The following is a 21,669-nucleotide window of genomic DNA, read 5'->3' as shown; positions in this document are numbered from 1 at the left end:
GTTTATGGAGCAGCAGATGGTGTTTTAAGGAGAGGGCAAACTTGACAGAAAGCAAGCAAGTGAGGTGATGCCAGCCCATGTAAACATAAATCTCACTTTTGAGGAATGCCATGATATTAGACTCCTCAATTCCCTGTTTCTGGAGCCAGGTGAATACACAGTCTTAGCTTTCCATTTCAAAGAAGAAGGCCATTTGCCACCTCTCCTGGCCAAGGAAGAGTAGGTATGTGTAAATACAAGCCAGGGACACCAGATTCCAAAAGGGAGCACATGGGGAGAGAGCAACATTAAACCAGGATGGCAACCCAACGAGCTGGGTCTGATTCCTGGTTCTGAGCTCTTGGAGCTGACAATCCTGGCAGACCAGCTGCTGCCACCACCTTATCCTCACACAGGTGTTCACACTGGACTCTTGTCCCAACTCATTCTGTAGCTGGGGGCCGTTACCTCATTTCCAGCAACACATAACTGCGCACCCCTGTCAATACCTGGGGAACAATTAACCCATGAAACTGCTGGCAGCCAGTAGTGAACCACACTGGTATCCATCCATTCTGCATGGAAGGCTCAATGCCTCTGAAGGGCAGATTCTGTATGAGGGGAGGGAGAAGGAAGAAAGCAGAACTGATGAAATGACAATAAACAACCCCTGCACTTCTCCTTGGATTAAAGGCCCTGGCATAATTCTCCTATCCCTAGAAAAAAAAAAAAAAAAAAAAAAAAGAAAAGGGGGTGGGGGGCAGGGAATGCTGTAAAAGAAGATAAACAAACAACATGAAATAAAGCAAAGCCCTTGCAGCAAGTTTTGCTGTGTGTGGATTTTTCAACACATTTGGAGGGGGTAACTGAGGAGATTCACCAAAATTTCCAAGATGTCAACACCAGACAGATTCTTCTTGCAAAATTTACTGCTGTGTGGAAAAGCAATACATTTATATATTTTTTTTATTTTTTTGAGGGGAAAGGAGAATATTCTGATGAAATGTTTTTCTGCATCCTGCCAGTGGCACTGTGGTAGGAAAATCAGGTTGGATAGCACATCCCATGAGAGAGATGCAACCACTTTCTCCTAAGGGCACTGCTCACAGACTGTGACTGGTGGCACTGCTGATGGTTTGTGCTTCTCTTTCCTCAGCCTTGACAACCCACTTTGAGACCTGCTGACAAAAAGTACTATGCAAGAACTTTTCCCTAGTACAATGCCTTGACTGGGCCTCCATGGGGAGAACTTCTCAGGAAGGTGCAAGCAGCCTCACGTTAGCACCACACAGTTTTGAAGAAAGTCTGTGCTGAAGTTCAGGGTCTGTGCTGCCCGTGGTACAGCTGCTGCTCCTCACTGCCCAGTGCCCCAGCTCTGGCATTGCATCAACGCGTTTATAGAAGACCATGACCTTAGGCAGCAGTCACCAGATGCAGAAGATTTGAATCAGTTTCCTGGGGACAATGACTAAAGCTGAATCTTTCCTGAAGCATTGGTGAACTCCACCAGTGACATGCTTCTACTGAAGGCTCAGCTGGGCAGCTCTCCCTCGGAGGGGGGAAGAGATACAAACTGGTGCAGGAAAAGCCTGGTTTACGCAGTATTGCTGCACGTGTGCTAGAAAAGTCTGTTTTACCACCTGGGCTGCCCGTTGATCACCCCTTTTGTCTCAAGCCTTGAGCAGCAGAGCTGAGGCAGAACCTGCAGCAGATACCAGCCTGTAGATGGATGGGAGTTCCCTGACCCAGACCCTCCTGCCCCCAGACCCCGCTCCAGGGAGGCAGAGGGGCTGCTCCAGCACAGCAGGTCCCATCAATGAGCCTCGTGTGGCCACTTCCCAGCTCGGTGTGGCAGAGCTGCACATGCACTGGGCAGGGGATGGGGGGCCGCCACCCCTAGCTGGACCCCCAGCCCCATCTCCCTGTCCTCGCCCCCCCTCCTCCAGGCAGCTGCTCTCCGCCAGGGGGAGCCTGGCCGGCACGGCACGGCTCAGCACGGCTCGGCTCGGCACGGGAGGGCAACCTGCCCCCCAAGGTGTCCGTGCTCCAGCCTCGCCATCGGGATCGGGAGGCAAGAAAAGGATGTGATGGTCACCTCCCGGGATCATCTGGCAAGGATAATTTTGGTGGTTTGCTCAGATAACTTAGCCCTGTCGGCTGGGAGCAGGCAGGCACAGAGCTGATTTTAGAGGCAAAGTCTGTTCTCCCTGTTAAATTCCCCTTAGCCATGGTCTGCTTCTGAAGAACGGAACTGGTGGGAAAGGAAAAGGCCCCAGTGGGTCCGGGTATCTGCTAAATCACAACCCTGGAATCCCCAGAAGCCTCCTTTTCATCAACCAGCAGCATTTCCAGTTCTCTCCTTGCTTCGTGGCATTGAGATTATTTTCACCACGGGGCATGAGGTGTTATATATACTTTTTTAATCAACAAGCACCACCTTATTATTTTTCATTTCTTCTATATTTATCTCATTGTTTTGTTGTTTATTGTTCTTCTCGTTGTTTTCTTTCCCTTGACGATAGTAGGAGTCTTATTTCCTTAGGGTAGTTTTTATCACTGTTTATGGTTCTTCCAACACTCATATAGAAAGCAGAATCTTTAACTAAAACATCATTTCTCCCCAGTGTTCAGTAACCATCAGCACTGTTAACCAAACATTTAAGGGAGAGTCTTAAGACATGGTTACAATTCCCTTTCTGACTCATGCCAGCTTTCACTGTCTAGGAGTGTCTTCTTATGTGGGCTCTCTTTTTCGGTCCTGTGTCTGAGGGTAGGCAAGACTCAATTTTCTAATGTGAAACTAAACCACAGACCCCTCTCAGACCTCTACATTCATTACAGTGAAATGAAAAAGGAGAGACACATTTTTCCCCTTTGCCGGACACCTCTAGAATGGAGAACAACTGGCCTACTGTTATTTTTCAGCGTCACTTTTCCCTCCCAGTAATTACAATGCAGCTCACTTTTGACAGCTGCCACTGAATCAGCCCCACTGTGTGTGAGCAGGATCAGCCCGGGGATGGACTCTGCAGGGACGTGGCTGTGTCTGCACCTTGTGTGGTCGGTTCCATGGCCGCAGGATAGCTGCCTGCATAGGACGTGGCTCAGGGGATATGGGCACACTTCAGTATGGCTTTTGACATCTCTGTTCCAGTGTGACTCGTGTGCCACGGGTGGGAAGTGACTGAGCATGGGACACACCATGACTCGGGGAAGGAGCTGAAGCGTGTCCTGGCTGGGGTAATGGCACTAAAGCACCCCAGGCCTTGCTGCTAAGCATCTCAGGGAGCCTGGCATGGTGTCCAGCTGGTGGGGTTGGGAGAGCTGCCTCCAAGCCCTGCCACCAAGGTTTTATCTGAATTGCCCTCCTCTTCACTTAATGGGGAAGGTCTCCCTGGGAAAGAGCCTGAGTTTCCCTCTTACTGGTATTACTGGGGCTGGTGAGAAACTTGTTATGGAAAATAACTGATAGAAACTGAGCGCTTTTTTTTTTTTTTTTTTTTTTTTTCCTTCCACCCTCCACCAGAAGGGACTGTTTTTGGCAGAAAATAGCCAGGATTCATCTTAAAGGTTACAGCCAACGTTTTTCCGACTCTTTGTGCATGTCAGGACAAACACCCATACAAATATACATGCCCATCCAGACACACAGTTGCGAACGTGCTTTTCTCTGCAAAAACCATACTATATATATATACACATAATGCTCCCCGCAGAGATCCCTACACCGAGGAGCTGTTCTGGGGTGAAGCCCCTTTCCCCACCGCACCCTGCCGCTGGCCGGGGATGGCAGGGGAGCCCTGCGCCCCTCGGGTGCCCCAGCGGAAGGGACACAAAGGGGGGCGGCTGCAGGCGCTGAGATCCCCGGGGGACCCGCAGCATCCCCCGAGTAAGGCCAGGGCCGGGGCGCGCTCCCCGCGGAGCCGTGCGCGGAGCCGTGCAGCAGCGGGCGCGCAGGGTGCGCGCCGCGGGGAGCGAACAGCAGATTGCGGGCAGCCAATGGCGAGGGCAAGCCGAGGTGGCACCAAATTTCCCGCAGCCAATCGGCTCGCGAGGGGGAGGGAGGATGAAAAAAAAAAAAAAAAAAAAAGGAAAAAAAAAAAAAAGAAAGAAAGAAAAAAAAAAAAAGCAGCCAGGCATCATGCGAGTTGCCTGGCCCTCGCCATCCTCCTCTTCCTCAGCATCCTTCCTCCCGCCCCCCGCCCCGCCCCGCCGCGCCTCCCCTGCCGGGCACGCCGAGAGCCGGGCCCCCGCTGCGCCTCGCCTCGCCGCCCGCCGCGCTGACCCCGCGCATCTCCGCCGCGGGCAGGGGGTCACCGGGAGGCCGGGGCGTGGAGAGCCCGGCCCCGCTTAAATAGCTCCGCACCCGCCTCCCCAGCCGCACAGCTCGCCGGGCGAGGGGGCCGACAGGAGGAAAGAGTCCCGCAGCCGCCGGGGACATCCGCGCACCGCCGCCGCCGAGGAGCCGAGCCCTGCCCCATGCCTGCGCACTTGCTGCAGGAGGAGGTAAGCGCGGAGCTGCGGGCGGCCCCGCGCCTCGCTGCGCTGCTTTGTCTCGGCCTCGCCCCGGCCTCCTTCCTCGCAGCCTCCTTCCTGCGCTGCTGCTGCTGCCGGCGTGGGCAGCCACGCGTGTCCGTGCGCGCTCCGATGGGCGCCGATGTGCGGGGCCATCGCCGGGCGAAGGCGATCGCTGCGCGCCTGAGGCTCGTGGGGAGGTGGCGGGGGGAGCGGAGGCATCCGCCGCTGGGGTTATCTCCTCGCAGGGGGCTCGAGGAGATGGGGAGCACCCTCAAATGAAGTGGGCAGAAAATACAGGCTTGTTTTAAAAACATCGATCCAAGCCTGCTGGTCGGGGCTGTTGAGGAAGGTCCGTTGTGGCGTGAGGTCGTGGTAGTGCTCAGGCTGTGATTTTTATTTATTTTTCCGAAAGAAAGGGCTTTTACTTAACAGCGTTTTTAAGCCAAATGTTGCAGCAGGGAGCGTCTCTAGGACAGACGCAAGGTGAAAGTGGCCAGCTGCCCAGATGAAATGAATGACTGTGTCTGCAGTGCCAGAGCCAAGCAAACATACAATGGGGAGACAGCCCATTTTTGGCATAAGACAGGCTGAATAACAACCCGGCAACAGGAAGAGATGTAGAGTTGTTGGATCTCTAGAGATTATTTTTTTTTTTGTATTATTATTTTTATATTTTGCCTCCTGGCTATCACTGTTTGCCCGAGGGGAAGCAGGGGCTGATCCTGATGCTCCTGCTCTTGTGTTCTCATCCTTTCCACCTCGGCCTGTGCCAAAGAGTGGGAGGTAAACCACAGCCCCACTGCCTTGCCTGTCGCCAGCACACAGGGTCTCTCCCCATCCTTTTGTGCAGGTGCTGTGACCTTCCAGGGATGTTGGGATGTAAATAATTGTATTCTTCTCACCACCCGAAATGGATGCCAAGGACAGTGTGCTCGGACCACGTTCCTTGGTCTTGACGTGTACTTTGGGGCATATCCTAGAGGCTGGGAAGAATCCTGTCCCTGGGTCACGTTGGGCATATTTAAATATAGTGGACCTGAGATTCAGTGCCCTGGGGCCCCTAGGCTGAACCCAGCACTGGAGCCTTTGAGCTGCAGCTGGTTGTAGTGCTGGCTGGCTGCCAGGATCACCTATTGAGTGTTCGATGCTGGGTAGGGTATGTGGGGAGGCGTGGAGATGGGGGAGCACATCTGTTCTGCAGATGAGAGCTGCCAAGTCATTCAGAAAGGAGGGAGAGCTCATGAAAATGATTTAGTTGGCTCCCTCCCCCTCTCGTCTGTGGACCCCAGATCAATTCCCATCCCGTTTTCCTTGGTAGGAGCTGCTGGAGCTACTGTGGCCATAAGGGGATAAAAATCCTTTCTTCTCTCCTTGTTTCCCTGGTCTCCAGCTAAATAGCTGCCCACTTCTCCCTCCCTTTCCCCCCTCATCAAGGCTGTAAAAGTAGAGCTGTATTTCACAGCTGTTTTATAGGCCTTTTGATTTAAGGTTAGTTTACATGTGAGAAATGACCAGTTCAATTATATCAGGGTAATTCTAGCAGCAAAGGCATGCTGGTAAAATTCCTCATGTGGCTACTGCGATGCTGGAAGAATGATTTTTTTTTTCCTCTCTGCTGTTTCCTTTGCACTCTCCCTCCTCCTCCTCTGCTCCCGTGTAACTCTGACAGTGACATAAGCTATCACGGAGGAGAAAAAATGCATCTCCAACCCCACATTCTTACTCTGGAAGCAGCATGTCCATATGGGGAGCGTTACCCTTCTAATTATACCACCAGCTCTCTGTTGGGAATTTTTCCTGCATAGACAAGCCCTAGGTTTTTTGGTAGATTGTCTCCCAGCCAAGGAAGAAAACTGTGCCTTCCTGCCAAAATGTCAGACGAGAATATCTGACACTTTGGAATAGGCAGGACTTATGCTCTCCGGATTAGAAGCCATTTCTCATGGCTCTTTTTGGGGCGATTGCTGAATTCTCCAGCAGCTGGAGATATCACGCCCTCAAACCGACGTTAAATAGAAAAGCAGGGAGGGACGGCCCGTAGCTGGGATGCCGAGGTGGCTGGTCCCACGCTCAGCGGTGCCTGAGTTCACTGGAAACATCAGGATGCCTGGTAGTATCCAGGGTTTTTCCTTTCTAACTGGGATAAATTCGATTCCAGAAGGAAAAACTTAGAGAGCTCCTCGTGTAGCAATTGTTTTACTTCCCAAATGTGGGGAATCTCCCAGCTTTACCAGCTCCTCCCTGTAGGAAGGTATGTCTGTAACCCTCTAGTTTCTACCCTTGGGAAAGGGAGGAGTTGGGGTGGCCACGTAAGCTGCCTGGCCTGATTTTAATGCCTCCCTCAGGAAACTAGGCCATGGCAGAGCGGTGGTCTTTCACAAATCCCGAGTGCCTGGGGTTCAATCTGCTTTTGATTTGGGAAAGGTTTCTGTCTGGAAAGGAGCTCCCTGGCTGCAGGCTCCCGGCTTTGCCGCGGCCTCCCCCCCCCCCCCCCCCCCCCTCTCCTGCTCTTGCCGGGGGGCTTCTCAGCCCGGCTGCCCGAAAAAGCAGGCAGCGCAGGGCCGTGGCCTTCAGGGAGGAGGCAGGCTGGGGCAGCATGCCCCTACCAGCCACGTCCCACATGCCCAGCACCTCTGGGGTCGAGCCCAGGCGTGTGCTTGGGCTCGGGCCCGAGGAAGGGCTGCAAGCGCCAGCAAACACGCGGCTGTCAGGATGGAGATGGAAATCGGTGATTCAGGGTTCAGTGACCTGTCTCATTAGGGTCAGTCCTGCCTGCGCCTTTCGTCATGCGTGCCTGCTCGGGCGGGCTGTCACTGCGCCAGGGCAAACAAGCATGTGGAGAGGGAATGTTGTGTCATGGTTACAGGAGGGAGCCGGGAGCCAGACCCAACGAGCTTGCTCCTTAAAACTTCTTATCCCTGCATTGGTGGCCTTGGCTCACGGGGTTGCCTTCCCTTGCCTCAGTTTGCCTGTGGGTGGAAAAACGGGAGAGGGATAAGAAGCTCAACGGCAGCTGTGAAATAGGAGCTGCAGGTCTGACTGGTCTCCATGCACAGGTCTTGCTGCATCCTAGCCCGGGTGGTGAGGCACGTGGATGTGAAGAGTCCCCCAGAGAAACCCTCCATGGATGCTTCCCAATGCTCCCTTGTGATCCCTAGTGGGGTGACACAAAGACACGGGAGGGCAGGAGCAGCCCAACAATTGAAAATAAAATCATATTTCAGATCATATTTCTCTCCCACCTCTTTGTTCATTCACAAGGTTTCCTTTATTGTTGTCTGCTTGTGCACATGCCCAGACTGCAAACCCACCTTAAAAACGCCCACTAATAAAACTGAAGGAAAATAAAAATCCTTGCAGCCTACAAAAGGGCTCACCAAAGTCACTGGTGGATAGAAGACTGGCTTTCAAGACTTTTTCTTTACTTTCCGCATGGTGTCTGCTGTTCACCTCCTCCCCCAGGAAAGAACAGGCTGCCTCCATTTTGCAGGCCATCCCTTGGTAGGGCTAGAGTGGCTGTTCTTGGTGCTAGGGGCTAAGCTGAACAAATGGAACCTGCCAGGGAAACTGCAGGCTGCGAGTCATGGTACTGCCAGCCTACCCATCCACCTTTCAGCTTCCTGCATTTGTAACCACTGATTTCTTGTTTTGTTTCCCCTTTTTCCTTTCTCAAACACATCCATTGCCACCTCTCCAAGGAGTTCTCCTCCGCTTCCAGCACCACCACCGTCGGCACTGTCACCTCCCGGGTGACCAAGAATGGGGATGCTGTCATGGAGAAGGACTTACTCAGTCATGAGGACTTGGCAGCAGCCCGGGGCATGGTAGATGACATCTTTGATGAGACCTACCGTGAGAAGGAGGGCCCCAAGCCTCCCTTGCGATACGTCTGGAGGAATATTATCCTCATGAGCCTGCTGCATCTAGGGGCCATATTCGGGTTGACACTGATACCTTCTGCAAAGATCCAGACCTTGGCATGGGGTAAGCACATTCCTCCACTTGTTTCTTGACATCTGCAAATATTGTTGTTGGGTGGTGATGTTTTTTTCCTCCAGGCCTGCAGACTCAGGGAGGAGAAAGAATTGGAGGTCTTCTGTTAGAAGGAGGTGCTCAGACAGCTTCATAGCAAGCTGTGGGAAGGCATATTGGTGTCTTCTGTAAGGTCATGAGGGGGAAGAATTCGGCAGGGGACTGCTTGGCTGCATAAAGGGTAAACTTGGTGCATAGGCATTAGACAAGATGTGGGAAAGATCTTTCCTCCTATTTTACAGCATCCTTGCAGTCTCATGGAGGTCCTCTGCTTGACTGGCTTTTACAATGGGAGCTGGCAGAGGTGGGGGCCTGGTTTTCTGGTACATGCAGCCCTCTCAGGAATATTCCTGACACTGAGTGGAAAAAAAATCTTGACATGAAGCAATTCTGGTCAGCTAGGTTTGGAAGTAGCTCATACCTGAATATGCAGCCACTACCAAGGTGAAGCACAGAAAATGTTTGATGGAGCACTGTGACAGTCCCAGAAAGTTAGGAAGAAAGATACTAGCGAGAGCACTTTTGAGAGCGTCTGGGAATGCAAGATACGAGGAATTTGGTGAGAGGTTGCTGCCACAAATAAGACCCATTCCTGCCCTTACCAAGGGAGGATATAAAGCCTGCAGAGATTCCATGTGTGTGTGAGGAGAAAGAGGAAAAAATACAGTTATACTGAGGGTAAAAGTCAAGAATTAAGTGTGAAGTCCAGTCTTGTACCATTCTTATAAAAGCACAGATTGGCCCCCATCATCCCAGAATTAAGGCTGACAACTTTCAAAAAATAAATAAGTGGCTCTCCAGGCAGCAAATTCCAATGGAAAGCACAACCAAGCAGAAAGTAGCTAGGAGAAGCTCCCCTTTCTGTGAGACCTTGCCCTGGGCAGGAACCAAAATTCTCCTTTGACTGCTTGAATGGCAGCTGGGACCAGGGCCCGAGCTGCTGGGGAGCCTCACTTTCCATGAGGCTTTGTGTGGACTCCCAGAGGGTTCAATAAGCCAAACTCTTCCCAATGGGGAGGTCTAGAGACTGCATCCAGCCCTGGCCTTTCTGTGAAGCAGGGCATCCTGAAATAAAAAGCCCTAGTCACATTTGAGACCTGCTGGCATGGCAGCAGTGATTTTAGTTTCAGTGGTGTTCCTGCAAAGTGCTGAGCTGAAGCCTGGTGTGGTGACAGGCCTCAGAGATGTCCTCCTGGAGTCTCTTGCTCTGCCTTGGTGTCCCTGCTGGATGGGACCATGGGACAGTCATGGTCTCAAAGCCTGTCCTCCTGACAGCTGTGAGCTAGGAGCATTGCAGCTGGGCCGGGAAGGAGATGGCTTTCTGGGCTGCCAGACTGAGAGCTGGTGGTTGCCTCTCCAACCACCAGAACATCTCACAGACAGGGGCCTGGGGATGGGCGTCTCTGGAGGCCACGGGACCCAGATGCTGGCTACAGCATCAGCGGGGACAGAGGCAGTGTTCCCTCTTCCCACACAGTCACTGTGGCCTTTCACAGGGCCGTTATGAAAGAAAACTTTGCTGACCTTTCCCTTGTGAAAATTTGACAGGCTCCAAGGACGGGCTGTGCTCTTCCCTGGGGCTGGCAAGGCTGGGCAAAACACTCAGCCTCAGCACAACCTTGGAAAAGTGTTTCTGGGCTGTCTGTGTGGTGGGAAGTCCCATTCCTGGGCTCACAGCTTCAGGCAGGGGCTGCTGACTTGTCTTACACACTGTGCTGGCAGCCAGGGTCATCCAACCCCCAGCCAAATATCCTCAGGGCTATGGGGCAAGGAGGAGGCAGAGGGTAAGATGGGCATACTGGTTTTATTTCTGCTGAAATGTTCTGTAATTTCCAAATCCATCAAACGCTTCTCTCTTGAGCTCCCCAGCGATACTTAAGTGGGCTCAAGCATCTTGATCCAGAAGATTAGTGATGTCTTACGCCCCCCCCCCCCCAAAAAAAAAAAAAGATCTCTGAAGCAGTGTCCTTGCAATCACGTGCAAGTTTGGGATATCTGCATGGCATCCCATGGCACTTCTTGGGAATCTGCCTTGCTTTTTTTCCTGGCTCCCGTCCCTCCCACTCCCCTCCCTCAGCCAAATCTGATGTGAAGTGCCAGTGGCTGTCTGGCCACTGTGAGGCACTGCATGATTCTTCAGTGGTTTCTGAAGTGACAATTGCCCTGGGATGGGGAGAAGGAAATGGAGTTTGGGGAATTGCATTGTCTTGCACTGGCCGAAGATCCATCCTGTGGTAACAGAGCTGCAGTAGCACAAGAGAGCTCCCTGTCCTAGGTCACTTGTTCTGGGAAAGGACCACCATTTAGCGCACACACAGCTTTCTCAGCTGATTCCTTTCTTTGGGACATACAGGCCTCTGTGACTGTCTTTTCAGTGACTTGCTGTTACCTTCCCAGCACCCCCTGTTAGTGAGGACTGCAGTTCCCATTTGAGCTAGTGAGAAGAGGACTACAGTTCCCATTCAACACACAAGGATAGAACAGCAGGGACTTATTTTGCTCCTGACCATATGCTATGGGTTCATGGCAGAGCAGCTCTCCCAGTGGTAGTTTTGGAGCTGCTGGTTTTGTTTTTGTTTGTTTGTTCAGACCATTTCTTCCTTAGGCTGTGTACATACAATGTAAAACCAACATGGCCCCAGATGTTCTCTGTTGTGATGCTGCAGGCAGCTGTAGTGCCTGGTAGCTGATCTACCTACTGTATTTTTTATAAGGAGCAATTCCCTGCTTTATATCCTCTTCATCTAGGCCACTGTCTCCTTGATGTTTCTGTCCCTCTGAAACCAGTTATATTGGTGACTGTGTCCTCTTTTGTTTTCATTTCTCTGTGTGCTAATTCCTCTTTGTCTCTCAAGCTCTCCAGCCCTGCCTTCATCATTGTTTGCTGTTCTGCATTGCTGTGTGCATTGTATCCCCTGATCTCTTTCTGGTACAGAGCTTCCCAGAACGAGCTGGGGTTGTTGATCAGGTGAAAGCTCACCATATCGAGAGCTCTCTAAGCTGGCTAGAAAGCCAGCTCCCATCTTTATTTACTCTCATCTCCACTGCACTTGACAAAGTCTGGCTCGTTCTCTTTCTCTTCAGGGATCACGAGCAGATTTTGTGTCATTTGCCAGACTGAACCTGGAAGGGCAGAATGCAAAGGTGATTGACAGCTTCTTCTTTCACTGCTCTCGGCCTCACACAAAATACGATTTGTAGGGTGTCTTCCTGGCCCTCAGGTGCAGCAGAGAGATAATATATGTGTAAACCCCTATTGGTCTGGCTAGCAGTGTTTATAAAACAGTGACAGATCCTCCTGGCTTGGTGCTCTGACAATACCATAACTTCTTGCAGCACCAGTGGTGACAGAAACATGGGTTGATACTGGTTTTTGTTACTGCTGCATCACCTTTGGACCAAGGAGAGTCTTGCTAGATAATTTAGGTAACTGGCAGCCTGAAAATCTCAGCCAGCACTAGCCACAGGAATGTGTCCAGCAAAATGTTTACAGAAGTCTGTTGTTGCTTTCCCATCAAGGCCGCTACTGGTAACACCTCTCTTAGTGTCCTCTCCAGGCTTTACTAGCACGGAGGGGAAGTTCTGATTTTTGCCAGACAGGGAAGTCAAAATTTAGCAACAGTAGCTCCTATTGCTCCTTCTAAACACTGTTCCCCTTATGCAGCCTGTATGCATTTCTTTGCTCTTTGTATCTTTTTCCTGAGAGCAGCAGCTGTCTCGTTATCCTTAGGAACAATCTGGCTAGCGAGGACTGGGAGGCAAGGAGGAAACAGTCCTGAGCTGTGGCTTTCCCTCCCAGTGAGCAGAAGCCCAAGGACACTTATTGGAGTAGGGACACCTCTTCAAGTAAACATCCTCAGTGTTGAATGCAGGTGACAATGCCTTTAGCACATTCCTGGCTTCCTATCATAACTTGAGGTCTGAATCCAGGCCACAAAGAGGTGAAGCCTATTGAGTCACATAGGCATGACTGAAACTGAAATGTTTTTGGATTCATTTTTTGGACCACCAAGTGCATATTACTGCTAGTGGTCATAACTCTTTGTATTCCAGTTGAAGGGGTCATTGACAACATCACCTGTGAGGTGACAATGTTTTGGATGTTGGACACTTCAAAGCCACAGTCATGTCACGGTACAGAACATGATGTTGAAACCTCAGCTGATGGAGTGCCCAAGTCCTTCAGTTTGGGACAACATCATGGGGCTACTATGAAAACCTGGGCTACACTATCTTGCCTTCTCTGTTCTCTTTCCAATTCCTGTCCTAGTGAATGATCTTAGAGAAGCTTTACTTCTTCATTCCCTGTGAGATACTCGTTCCCTGGCTATGCCATGGTTATCTGTTTGTGGGAATGAACCCTCTGAATCATTAGGGTTCTCTGTTCCAGATTCCAGATCCTGTTTTTGCAGCAATTCTCACTGTCATGACCTACATGTCTGGTGGAGCTAAAAGCCCCCAAGTAGAGTTCAGGTTTCTGTGGGGCTGAGTGACATGTATGCAGAACCTGAGAATCAGGTCCCTTCCCACAGGATATGTCTGCTCCTTAGACAAAATGCAGCTATTGTAGAGGGGCAAGAGGCAAGGCAGCACAGGCTTAGAGTTGTGGGACTCATCTAAGAAGTCAGCATGAGCTGCTGCTGCTTGTGGGTTTTGGATGAAGGCTCTGACTGTTCCTTGCCAGAGCACCTGAAAGCTGCGGGTACTCTTCCAGATTTGTAACAAAGTCTTTCAGTTAAGATTACCCTGAGAAAGTACTGGGTTATCTCGTTTCTGGGTCTGTCTCAGTCCCCACCATGTCTCTTCCGTGTTTCCTTGTGCTGACTGATATGTCTTCATTGTTGGTGTCAGTTTTTGCTGGGGGATGGAGATATCCACAGGCAAATGTTGAGAAATACCTGTGTCAAAGAGATGCTGGACAGCTTCCTTCTTGCAAAACTGAAATACCACAGCCTTCAGCCAGACCCATCTTCCCAGAGGTCTTTTTTAATCAAAAAATTCCTGGTCAGCATGTGAAGGTTAACTAGAAAGAGAAGCTTGAACTCAGGGCTATAAAATAGGGCCTGTATTCTCCTAACCTGGCATTTACTTTCTAGTGCCATTAAAGATGATGAAAGATTGCATAGTTCAATTTCTGTCCTCAGTGCACCATTAACTCTCACCTACTTACCCCGCAGTGGAGAGCTGGGCTCCTTCACTAGAAAGTTGCCTCCCACATCCTTGATCCAACACCTGTTGCAAGGTGCCATTGTTTTTTCCATTGACTTCCTGTTTGGTGTTTCTCATGGAGTATATACACACAAAGTATGCACAGGTTTGAGAGACACTGCTCTCAGCTTTGCTATAAACCTCTTGTCACTCTTCAAAATTTACCTCAGCTGCTGAGGTGTGCAGAGTAGGTATAAAGTTGCCCAGAGGTCTTATGAAATATGGTTTGCAGGGTATAGCAGCCTATGTCCAAGGGAGAATGGTGGTGTGTCACACTCCTACTGCCACTAGGATGTGTCTGACCCATCCAGGAGTGGGTTAGGTTGTTACTGCAGTGTCTGAGGTTCTTCAGATTGGAGTCAAATGTTAGGTGTATTCTCAAGGTTTGCTTTCTGGATGAATTTGTGTAGATAGTGACTGATTTAAAATGAGTTGAAATCTAAAACCAACAGTAAACTAATCATGAGATGGTTTTGAGTCAGCATCACCAGGCTAGAGGAGGCCTTCAAGGTGTCCAGAATAAGTACTTTCTTGTCAGTGAGGCTGAAGGTAGACCTGAAAAGAATGCCCTGCTCCAGCATCCCTCCCTCTCTCCTTCCAGGTCTGACCAGTTTTGTGATCTTTGCTCAGCTCCATTATCTTCTGCAAAGGCCAGATCCTGCTGCATTTGCTTTCCTTTTCATCTCTTTTCATGCCCTGGAAGTCAGTTATGGCCAGTGATTGTACTTCCGAGGGACTGCAGAGGCCCTGGAAGACAGGAGGCAGAGGTGTGCTGACCTGAGATGTGCAGTGCCTTCTGCAGCAGGCCAAATGGCTGAAATCTGCAAATTTAAACCAGGGACAGAGTTACTCCTACGGGAACTGGGAAGATGTCCCTTCCTCTAGCAGACTGAAGGTGGATCAATTGACACGTGCACAGATATGCACTCTTCCCTCTCGATTCCTGAGCTTAGAGTGCAAATCAGCTGTTGAATGCCCTCCATCTTTCTGCCAAATCTCCTGACCCTTCCTTCCTAGAGAGTCACTTTTCAGATCCAATTTCTTTATTAGCCCCAGCTTCCTAGCATAATGTTGCTATGACCCTATTAAAATCATTTCTCCATTTAGGACCAAATGCTGGAACCCAAGTTAATCTCCAGAAGCCCAAGGAAGGCAGGAGAGAGAAACACATGATCTGGAGGGAGAAGAATGTGGTTTTTCACCAGCTCTCAGAGAGGCAAGGAATTCCCCTCCTGACCTGTGTGGAAAGGGAATACATGAAGCAGCCTTGAGGAAGAGGGATCAGAAAGAGCCTGGGAATGGGAACCTGTGGGCAGTTTTAAGTCTGTGATTGGGGTGAAGGTGAAGCATCAATGGAATGGTTGATTAGATCTTTTCTCTGGCCAGTGCTTTTTTTTTTTTTTTTTTTTTTTTTAAACTGTCTTAGTTTGTTCCTTCTGTGGATTTTTCTCTTGCATACATAGCTGTGGGGGAAGGCCTGCTTTTCCGCCTGAAACTTTGCTGCAGGCTTACTTGCTCTAACTGCTCCAACACTTTAATTTCTTCTCCAGCCGTTCTGTGTTTCGTGGTGAGCGCTCTGGGAATAACAGCTGGATCTCACCGCCTCTGGAGCCATCGGTCCTACAAAGCCACGCTGCCCCTGCGGATCTTCTTGACTATTGCAAACTCTGTGGCCTTCCAGGTAAGCATCTCCTCCATGTGCTGCTGCTGGTCCTTAGAAGGAAGTGCTCCCCTGAATCTGTGTCTCGGACACAGGGTTCAAGATTAAGATAGATTCCTCTCTCCTACTACATCCTGCTAGCAAACAACCTGCCTTTTCTATCTAACACTGTAGTGCCAGAGTCCATCTTGTCTTCACCTTATCCCTTCAGAGGGTGACTGTGAAATGAACCTTGCTAATGAGGTGGGAGAAGGACTATTCACCAAGGCCAGGGGTAGGAAACCTCTCCAAAGCAGGAATGTACCCTTCAGTCAAGTGCGGTCCCCTGTGCTTGCCCTGGGAGGATCTGTGAAGTAAAGGAGGTGTGGAAGTGCTAAGTACTCTCTTGGTGCCTCACCTTCCCCTTGTTGCACTGCTGACAAGGGGAGACACATCTGCACAGCCTGGGGAGCCAGTCTGTGGAATTTGCTGCTGCAGAAAGAGCAAGAACTTGAGGTTATGCATTTAGGGGGATGCTTCTTTGGTTCAGAAGAGTGATGGTTAGGAATAACCCTGTTATTAAGTCATGCCACTGGCTTCCAGAGAGTCATCCCAGGGCAGTGATGTTTCAAGGAGAGAAGGGTTGGGCCTATTCAGAGTGGCCCAAGTGACTGCAGGCAGCTGATAAGCTTCTCAGGATATTGCTTAACCACTCACGGGAGCACTTCACCATCCACAAAGCAAACAAATTGGGAAGTCCTTAGGGACTGTAAATAGTAGCAGAGATGGCCCTGAAGAAGTTAGAGAGAAAACCCCAATTGGATTGGCAGATAAAAAGCGTGGCAGTCTCTCCTGTTTGCTGCTGTGATGCAGCTCTAATGCACTCCATCTTCCAACTGTACTCAAAATGACTTCATACAGACTTGCTACTGTGTAGGAAGTACTGGGTAGTGCAGCAGGGTGCAGTACTTTCTGCTAGAAAACAGTGCACAGAAAAGTGCCAGTGCCGTGCCCTTAAATAATTTTTCAGTCGAGGTGTGGGGAGAAGAGTAAAGCCCGAGTGAGACCACCTATTTTAAAGCCATTATCTCTTTGCTCACTGTGTAGCTGTAAAGGATATGATCTCATTGACGTGTGAACGCAACAGTGTGGGAATGTTTTTTTCCAGCTTCGGAAAACATTCTAAAACACCATTCACACTCCTATTCTCTGTTAGTACCAAACCAGAGTCTTCCATGTGGAAGAGGAAGGACCAAGCTGTTGATTCCAGCTGCTGGCCCAGCACTCAGCATGGGAACAGGATGGGTTGCTTTATATTGGCCAGTCCCATAAAAAAAACATCTTTCACAGGGTTATAGGGCAGAGGGGAGAAAGAATTTGCTGAGTTATTGCTATAGAGGATAGGAATAGACAAAGATGAGAGACAGACAGATATTTCAGCATCAGTAGGAACTAATCCAAAGTTTTACAGAAAATTCATTACCATTCCTCCTGAATTTTTCTTTTTGTAGTTTTCAATGAGCTCAAGACAGAGTTTATTTTCAATTTACCTCATTCCTGTTAGTGGCAGCAGCTCCAAGATCAGACTGATAATTTTTAAGGCCAGAGAAGACCACAGATTATCTGAGGTCCTCCAGAAAATGCCTGTTGGCTGTTCAGAGACTTGTGGTTTCAGAGAATTTGAGACTTGTACATCTAGTCAGCTCCTTCACCTGCAAGACCAGGCAGCTGCAGCACAGTAAAAGCTCTTGTAGTTATAACCTGTAGCTGGACACTCAAGCAAGGAGGGTTCTCATAGGCTTCGCATGCTGATCTGAGAAAGCCAAGGTTGCAGTTAGAGGTCACCACAAGCTAAGATCTGCAGAAAAGGTATAAGCTAAAGTTTGTGTCAAGATTCTGATGTTTCAGCCTTGAGCCTCCTGGTATGCTTGTGTACATGGTGTGATGGAGGTACCATGCTCCAGCTGGGGTACATGATCTCTTTCCAGATTTGTGCCTGCTGCCTCCAGCAGAAGGCAAGGTACACAGAAGTCCTACACATTTACGAGATTAAGGAGCTGGTTGTGTAGTAGAAGAAATAAGATGTGTGCTTGGATCTGTTTCTTGTTTCCTAGTTTACTGTGAAGAAAAATGCCAGCTTTGAGCACATCAAAATCTTGGTGTAAAGGAATAAATACAGGAATCTATTCTTAAAACTGGCCATAACAAACATTTCTTAATACAAATGATGAAAACTGACCTTTTCCAAATTGTATTGATCTTGCAGATTAAACTGAATGGGTAAAGGAGCCAAAAGCGATTATTTTTGGTAATTGTCACTGAAACTGTGTGTTTATTCTATTTCTAAAGTGAGACCTGCCTTTTAAGATAATTTGATTTCCAAGAAAACTAAAAAAGGCCCCCCAAGTTAAACAGATTTGGCAATCCCAGGAAAAGTAAGGCAGGTTGACCCATGGAAAGTGTCGATATGGAGGGAAGGGGCAAGTTGGTCAATCCCAGCTGGCAGCATGTAGGGACAGGGACATATGACCAATAAGTGCTGAGTGTGTGAGGGAGGAGGCATTGACTGCCCAATTGGGACCGGCTATTGCAGGGGTGGGGGAACAAATGGACCCATCAGAGCCTGTGGTGCTGTGGAGAATATGCAAACCAAAGCCTAAAGTTAATCACTTTGAATAATAATAAAAGAGAGAAAAGAAGACCCACCACATAAACTAATTCTGAAGACAAGTAAAATGGTTGAGCAAAGAAGATCCAATGCCTGCTTTAAAAGTCAAAGAAAACAAAATAAAAAAATAAGCAAAACAACAAAAAAAAGAAAGATAGCATGGCCAATACAATTTCAGGTCAACAGGATTTAGTTGTCTAAACATTTTAGGCCCTTTTGTTAGTTTGAAGGGATCATCTCTAGCCCTGGCCCTAAGTCTCTGCTCCCCTTGCCTTGCAGAATGACATCTATGAGTGGGTCCGGGACCATCGTGTCCACCACAAGTTCTCTGAGACAGACGCAGACCCCCACAACGCCATGCGGGGCTTTTTCTTCTCCCACATCGGCTGGCTGCTGGTGCGCAAGCACCCAGATGTGATAGAGAAGGGTCAGAAGCTGGACCTGAGCGACATAAAGGCTGACAAAGTGGTGATGTTCCAGCGGAAGTGAGTTCTGGGGGGAGCCCCAGCACGGAGGTGTGTGGGGTGGGATGGGGTGGGCCGGGGAGCACAAGCACCTTTGGAGCATGAAGGGGATTGAGGGTGTCATGAGAGAAACGTGAGTCTTTGGTCTGCCTGAGCCTTTGCTGTGGGATGAGCTCTGTGAGAAATCAGCCGTGCCTCTCCTGCAGGAAATATTTGGGAGCTGGTGCTGCTGCCAGCCCTCCTACACCCCTTTCTCCCTTAGTACCTCGCCAGCAGTGGGCTGAGTTTCCCACCACAAAGCACCTTCACACCTGCTTGCCCCCAGCCCAGCTGCTGCTTTGGCTGGCCCAGAGCCCACCCGCGGGTGCCTCCAGGCCATCCTTGGAGGAGCTGTGGTATGCTTTCCAGGTCATGCCTCTGCCTCTCTCCCATCAGTGTGCTGGAAATGATGTGGTGAAAGGGGAGTTGAAAATAGGGATGTGAGAGGGGCAGTCACTGGGAAAGACAGTCTTGGTTCACTCATGCCTCTTGTGTGGGATGTCTCAGCTGTCTGCGGCTGTACTGGGGCTCATCCCCAGAGGAGGCGAGCCTGTCACCAGGTCTGCAGGGATGGGAATCTGAAGTCTCCAGGAATGGCTTCTGTGCATTCAGGGTAAAAGATGCAGGGCTCAGGGCTGAGGTATTTCTGCACTTGATTTTCCCTGTATAGATCAGGCAAGTGTGCATCATCCAAATGGAGGACTGAATCAGCCCCACCTCTGTCGCTGAACCATTTTCTCCTGGTCCCTTCCTTTCCAGATACTACAAGCCCTCGGTGGTGTTACTGTGCTTCACCTTGCCCACTGTAGTGCCCTGGTACTTCTGGGACGAATCCATCATCATCAGCTTCTTCATTCCAGCCATCCTGCGCTACACCATAGGGCTCAATGCCACTTGGCTAGTGAACAGTGCTGCTCACATGTTTGGCAACCGGCCATATGATCAGAACATCAACCCACGGGAGAACCCCCTGGTCAGCCTGGGTGCCCTAGGTACGTTCAGCGTCCATGTCTTTCATTTCCTTGGTGCTGCAGGTGTTTATGGGAATTTCTGTGAATCCAGGTGTCCCCATTTCCTCTGCAATCTTCCCCTCCAGCCCTGAAGCTTTTGCATGTGGGGGTGTTTCCCAAACTGGTCAGTGAGTACATAAGGGCAGTGGGGTTATCAGCTTCCACCAGCCTTTCTGCAGCCTGGAAAGGGCTCTGTTACACTTAGCACCTCCTTATCTCAATAGCAATATTTTATTTACCCTGCTCCAAGGTCTCTCCGCCCTGTTTACCAGACTGAAAAACTTGTGCTGCAGTCTCTGCTTATCTCTCTTAGACTTACTGTATTGAAAGACAGCAAGCACATATTTGGACATATTCTTAGGGCAGCTGGTGATTTTTGGGGTACTTGAGGATGGGATGAGATAGATCTTGTATGTTTTCTGAAGTTTTGGGAACCTAGGAAAGTATATCCCAGAGTCAGCATTTGCCCTGATCTGTTCTCCCAAACCCTAAGCTGTTTTGCATCCCTGTAAATTAGTGGGTCTGCATTGATTACCACCACTGAAAGATCTGCTCATGGATTTTTAGTAGGCAAGAATTTGAACTGCAGAGAGCCAGGGGTTAGAACAGGAGTCCAGGCAGTGTCACTGAAGGTGTGAGCACTGAAGCCTGCCTTGACACTCTCCAGAGCAGAGAGTAGCTGTCTAGGGTAGGCTGCTTGGTAGAAGTCTGTCTGCATTACTGCCATCTGGAAATGCCCTTTGGATTTTGGCATTAGGATTATTGGTACTGTAGGATTATTGATTGGCCTCTCCCGGCTTGTCATGGACTTGCTGCAGGTCTAGCTGGTAGCTCAACCTATACTAAGAGGTTTCTCATTGTGGCAGAGGAAAAGGCACTAGGATTCCCCCAGTGAACCAGAGCCTTTCTAGGTTCCTTGCAACATGCTCATTTTCCTCCAAAGCCCCATTGCTCCTCTATGGCTGTCATTGCATCTTTTGGGCCAGCCCAGGCTTCTCCCAGTGCTGGACCATGCCCAAATGAGATGGGGTAGATCACAGGGAGAAGAAATTTGGCTGAGAGGAAAAAGCAATTTAGAGTCAATCCAGAGTCTGTTCCAGGAACGTAGTGCTTTGGGCCATGTGAAAGGGGCCCTAACCCCTAACCTTAGAGCCCTGCAACATCCTCTCCATGGTCTTGTTTTGCAGGAGAAGGCTTCCACAACTACCACCACACCTTCCCCTATGACTATTCTACCAGTGAGTTTGGCTGGCGTTTCAACTTAACCACAGCCTTCATCGACTTCATGTGCCTCCTGGGGCTGGCCAGTGATCGCAAGAAGGTCTCCAAGGAAGTCATCCTGGCTCGGAAAATGCGGACTGGAGATGGGAGTCACAAGAGTGGCTGAGTTCCTACTCCCCTTCACACACACATCCACACCTCTCCTTCCTCCTTTTTTCTCCCTTTCTCCCTTCCTGACCCCTCCGAACACGCTGGACAAAGGTTTAATGTTCTGTTTACTAACTACTGAATAATGCTACCAGTTTGCTTACGATAATGATAATGAGTTTTAACCCCCTTCCACACTGTATTTTACGTGATGTGTTTAAGATCTGGAGCTCTGCCTTTGTAACGCAAGGCCACCCCTTTCCCTCCTCCCCTTTTCATTCTTCTCTCTAACCCCTCTGCCCTCTCCTCTGCTTTACTTTGTCCCTGCCTCCCCCGGTGGAGGAGCCGGTAGGAAGCAGCCCGGCCATCGCAGCCGGCTGTACCACGGAGCTGAGGGATGCCCGTATCAGCCAGCTGAAGAGTTGAGCCAAAGTCAGTGACCCTCTCCCCAAAACTCCCTCCCCTCCTTCCTTTGTCCCTCCTCTTTTCTCATGGGTTGCTGATGTTTGGCACGGCCAAACCGCTCCCTGAGATAAGCACCCCCATCCCCTTCCCTTGCCATCAGGTGTAGAGCGCGGGGAGTTTGCCTTCCCCTCCCTGCCTCTCAGCCTCTCTGGCAGGTGGGAGGAGAGCCCCAAGAGTCTCTGAGAGCTCCAGGCAGGTCTGCTGGTGGCTGTGGGCACCACCAGGGGAGCCTCAGCGGCCTTACGGCCTCCTCCCTCTGGCGTGTCCCGTGGGGGCTGG

At 50.0% G+C, this 21,669-nt stretch overlaps 1 protein-coding gene across 1 annotated transcript; it reads left to right on the top strand.

Annotated features, from left to right (window-relative positions):
- The first annotated feature begins 4,375 nt into the window (after positions 1-4,375).
- On the top strand, positions 4,376-21,421 carry SCD (stearoyl-CoA desaturase). The gene is made up of 6 exons (XM_084289877.1): positions 4,376-4,485; positions 8,196-8,481; positions 15,288-15,418; positions 18,324-18,529; positions 19,307-19,539; positions 20,745-21,421. Exons 1-6 carry the CDS (start codon positions 4,459-4,461, stop codon positions 20,942-20,944), a joined length of 1,083 nt encoding a protein of 360 aa, XP_084146003.1. The 5' UTR covers positions 4,376-4,458; the 3' UTR covers positions 20,945-21,421.
- Positions 21,422-21,669: the final 248 nt, after the last annotated feature.

This window comes from Netta rufina (assembly GCF_964035555.1).
Source record: "Netta rufina genome assembly, chromosome: 7".
NCBI classification, from domain to species: domain Eukaryota; kingdom Metazoa; phylum Chordata; class Aves; order Anseriformes; family Anatidae; genus Netta; species Netta rufina.
Note: the sequence above shows the minus strand (reverse complement) of the source record. Positions and strands in the feature narration are given on the sequence as shown.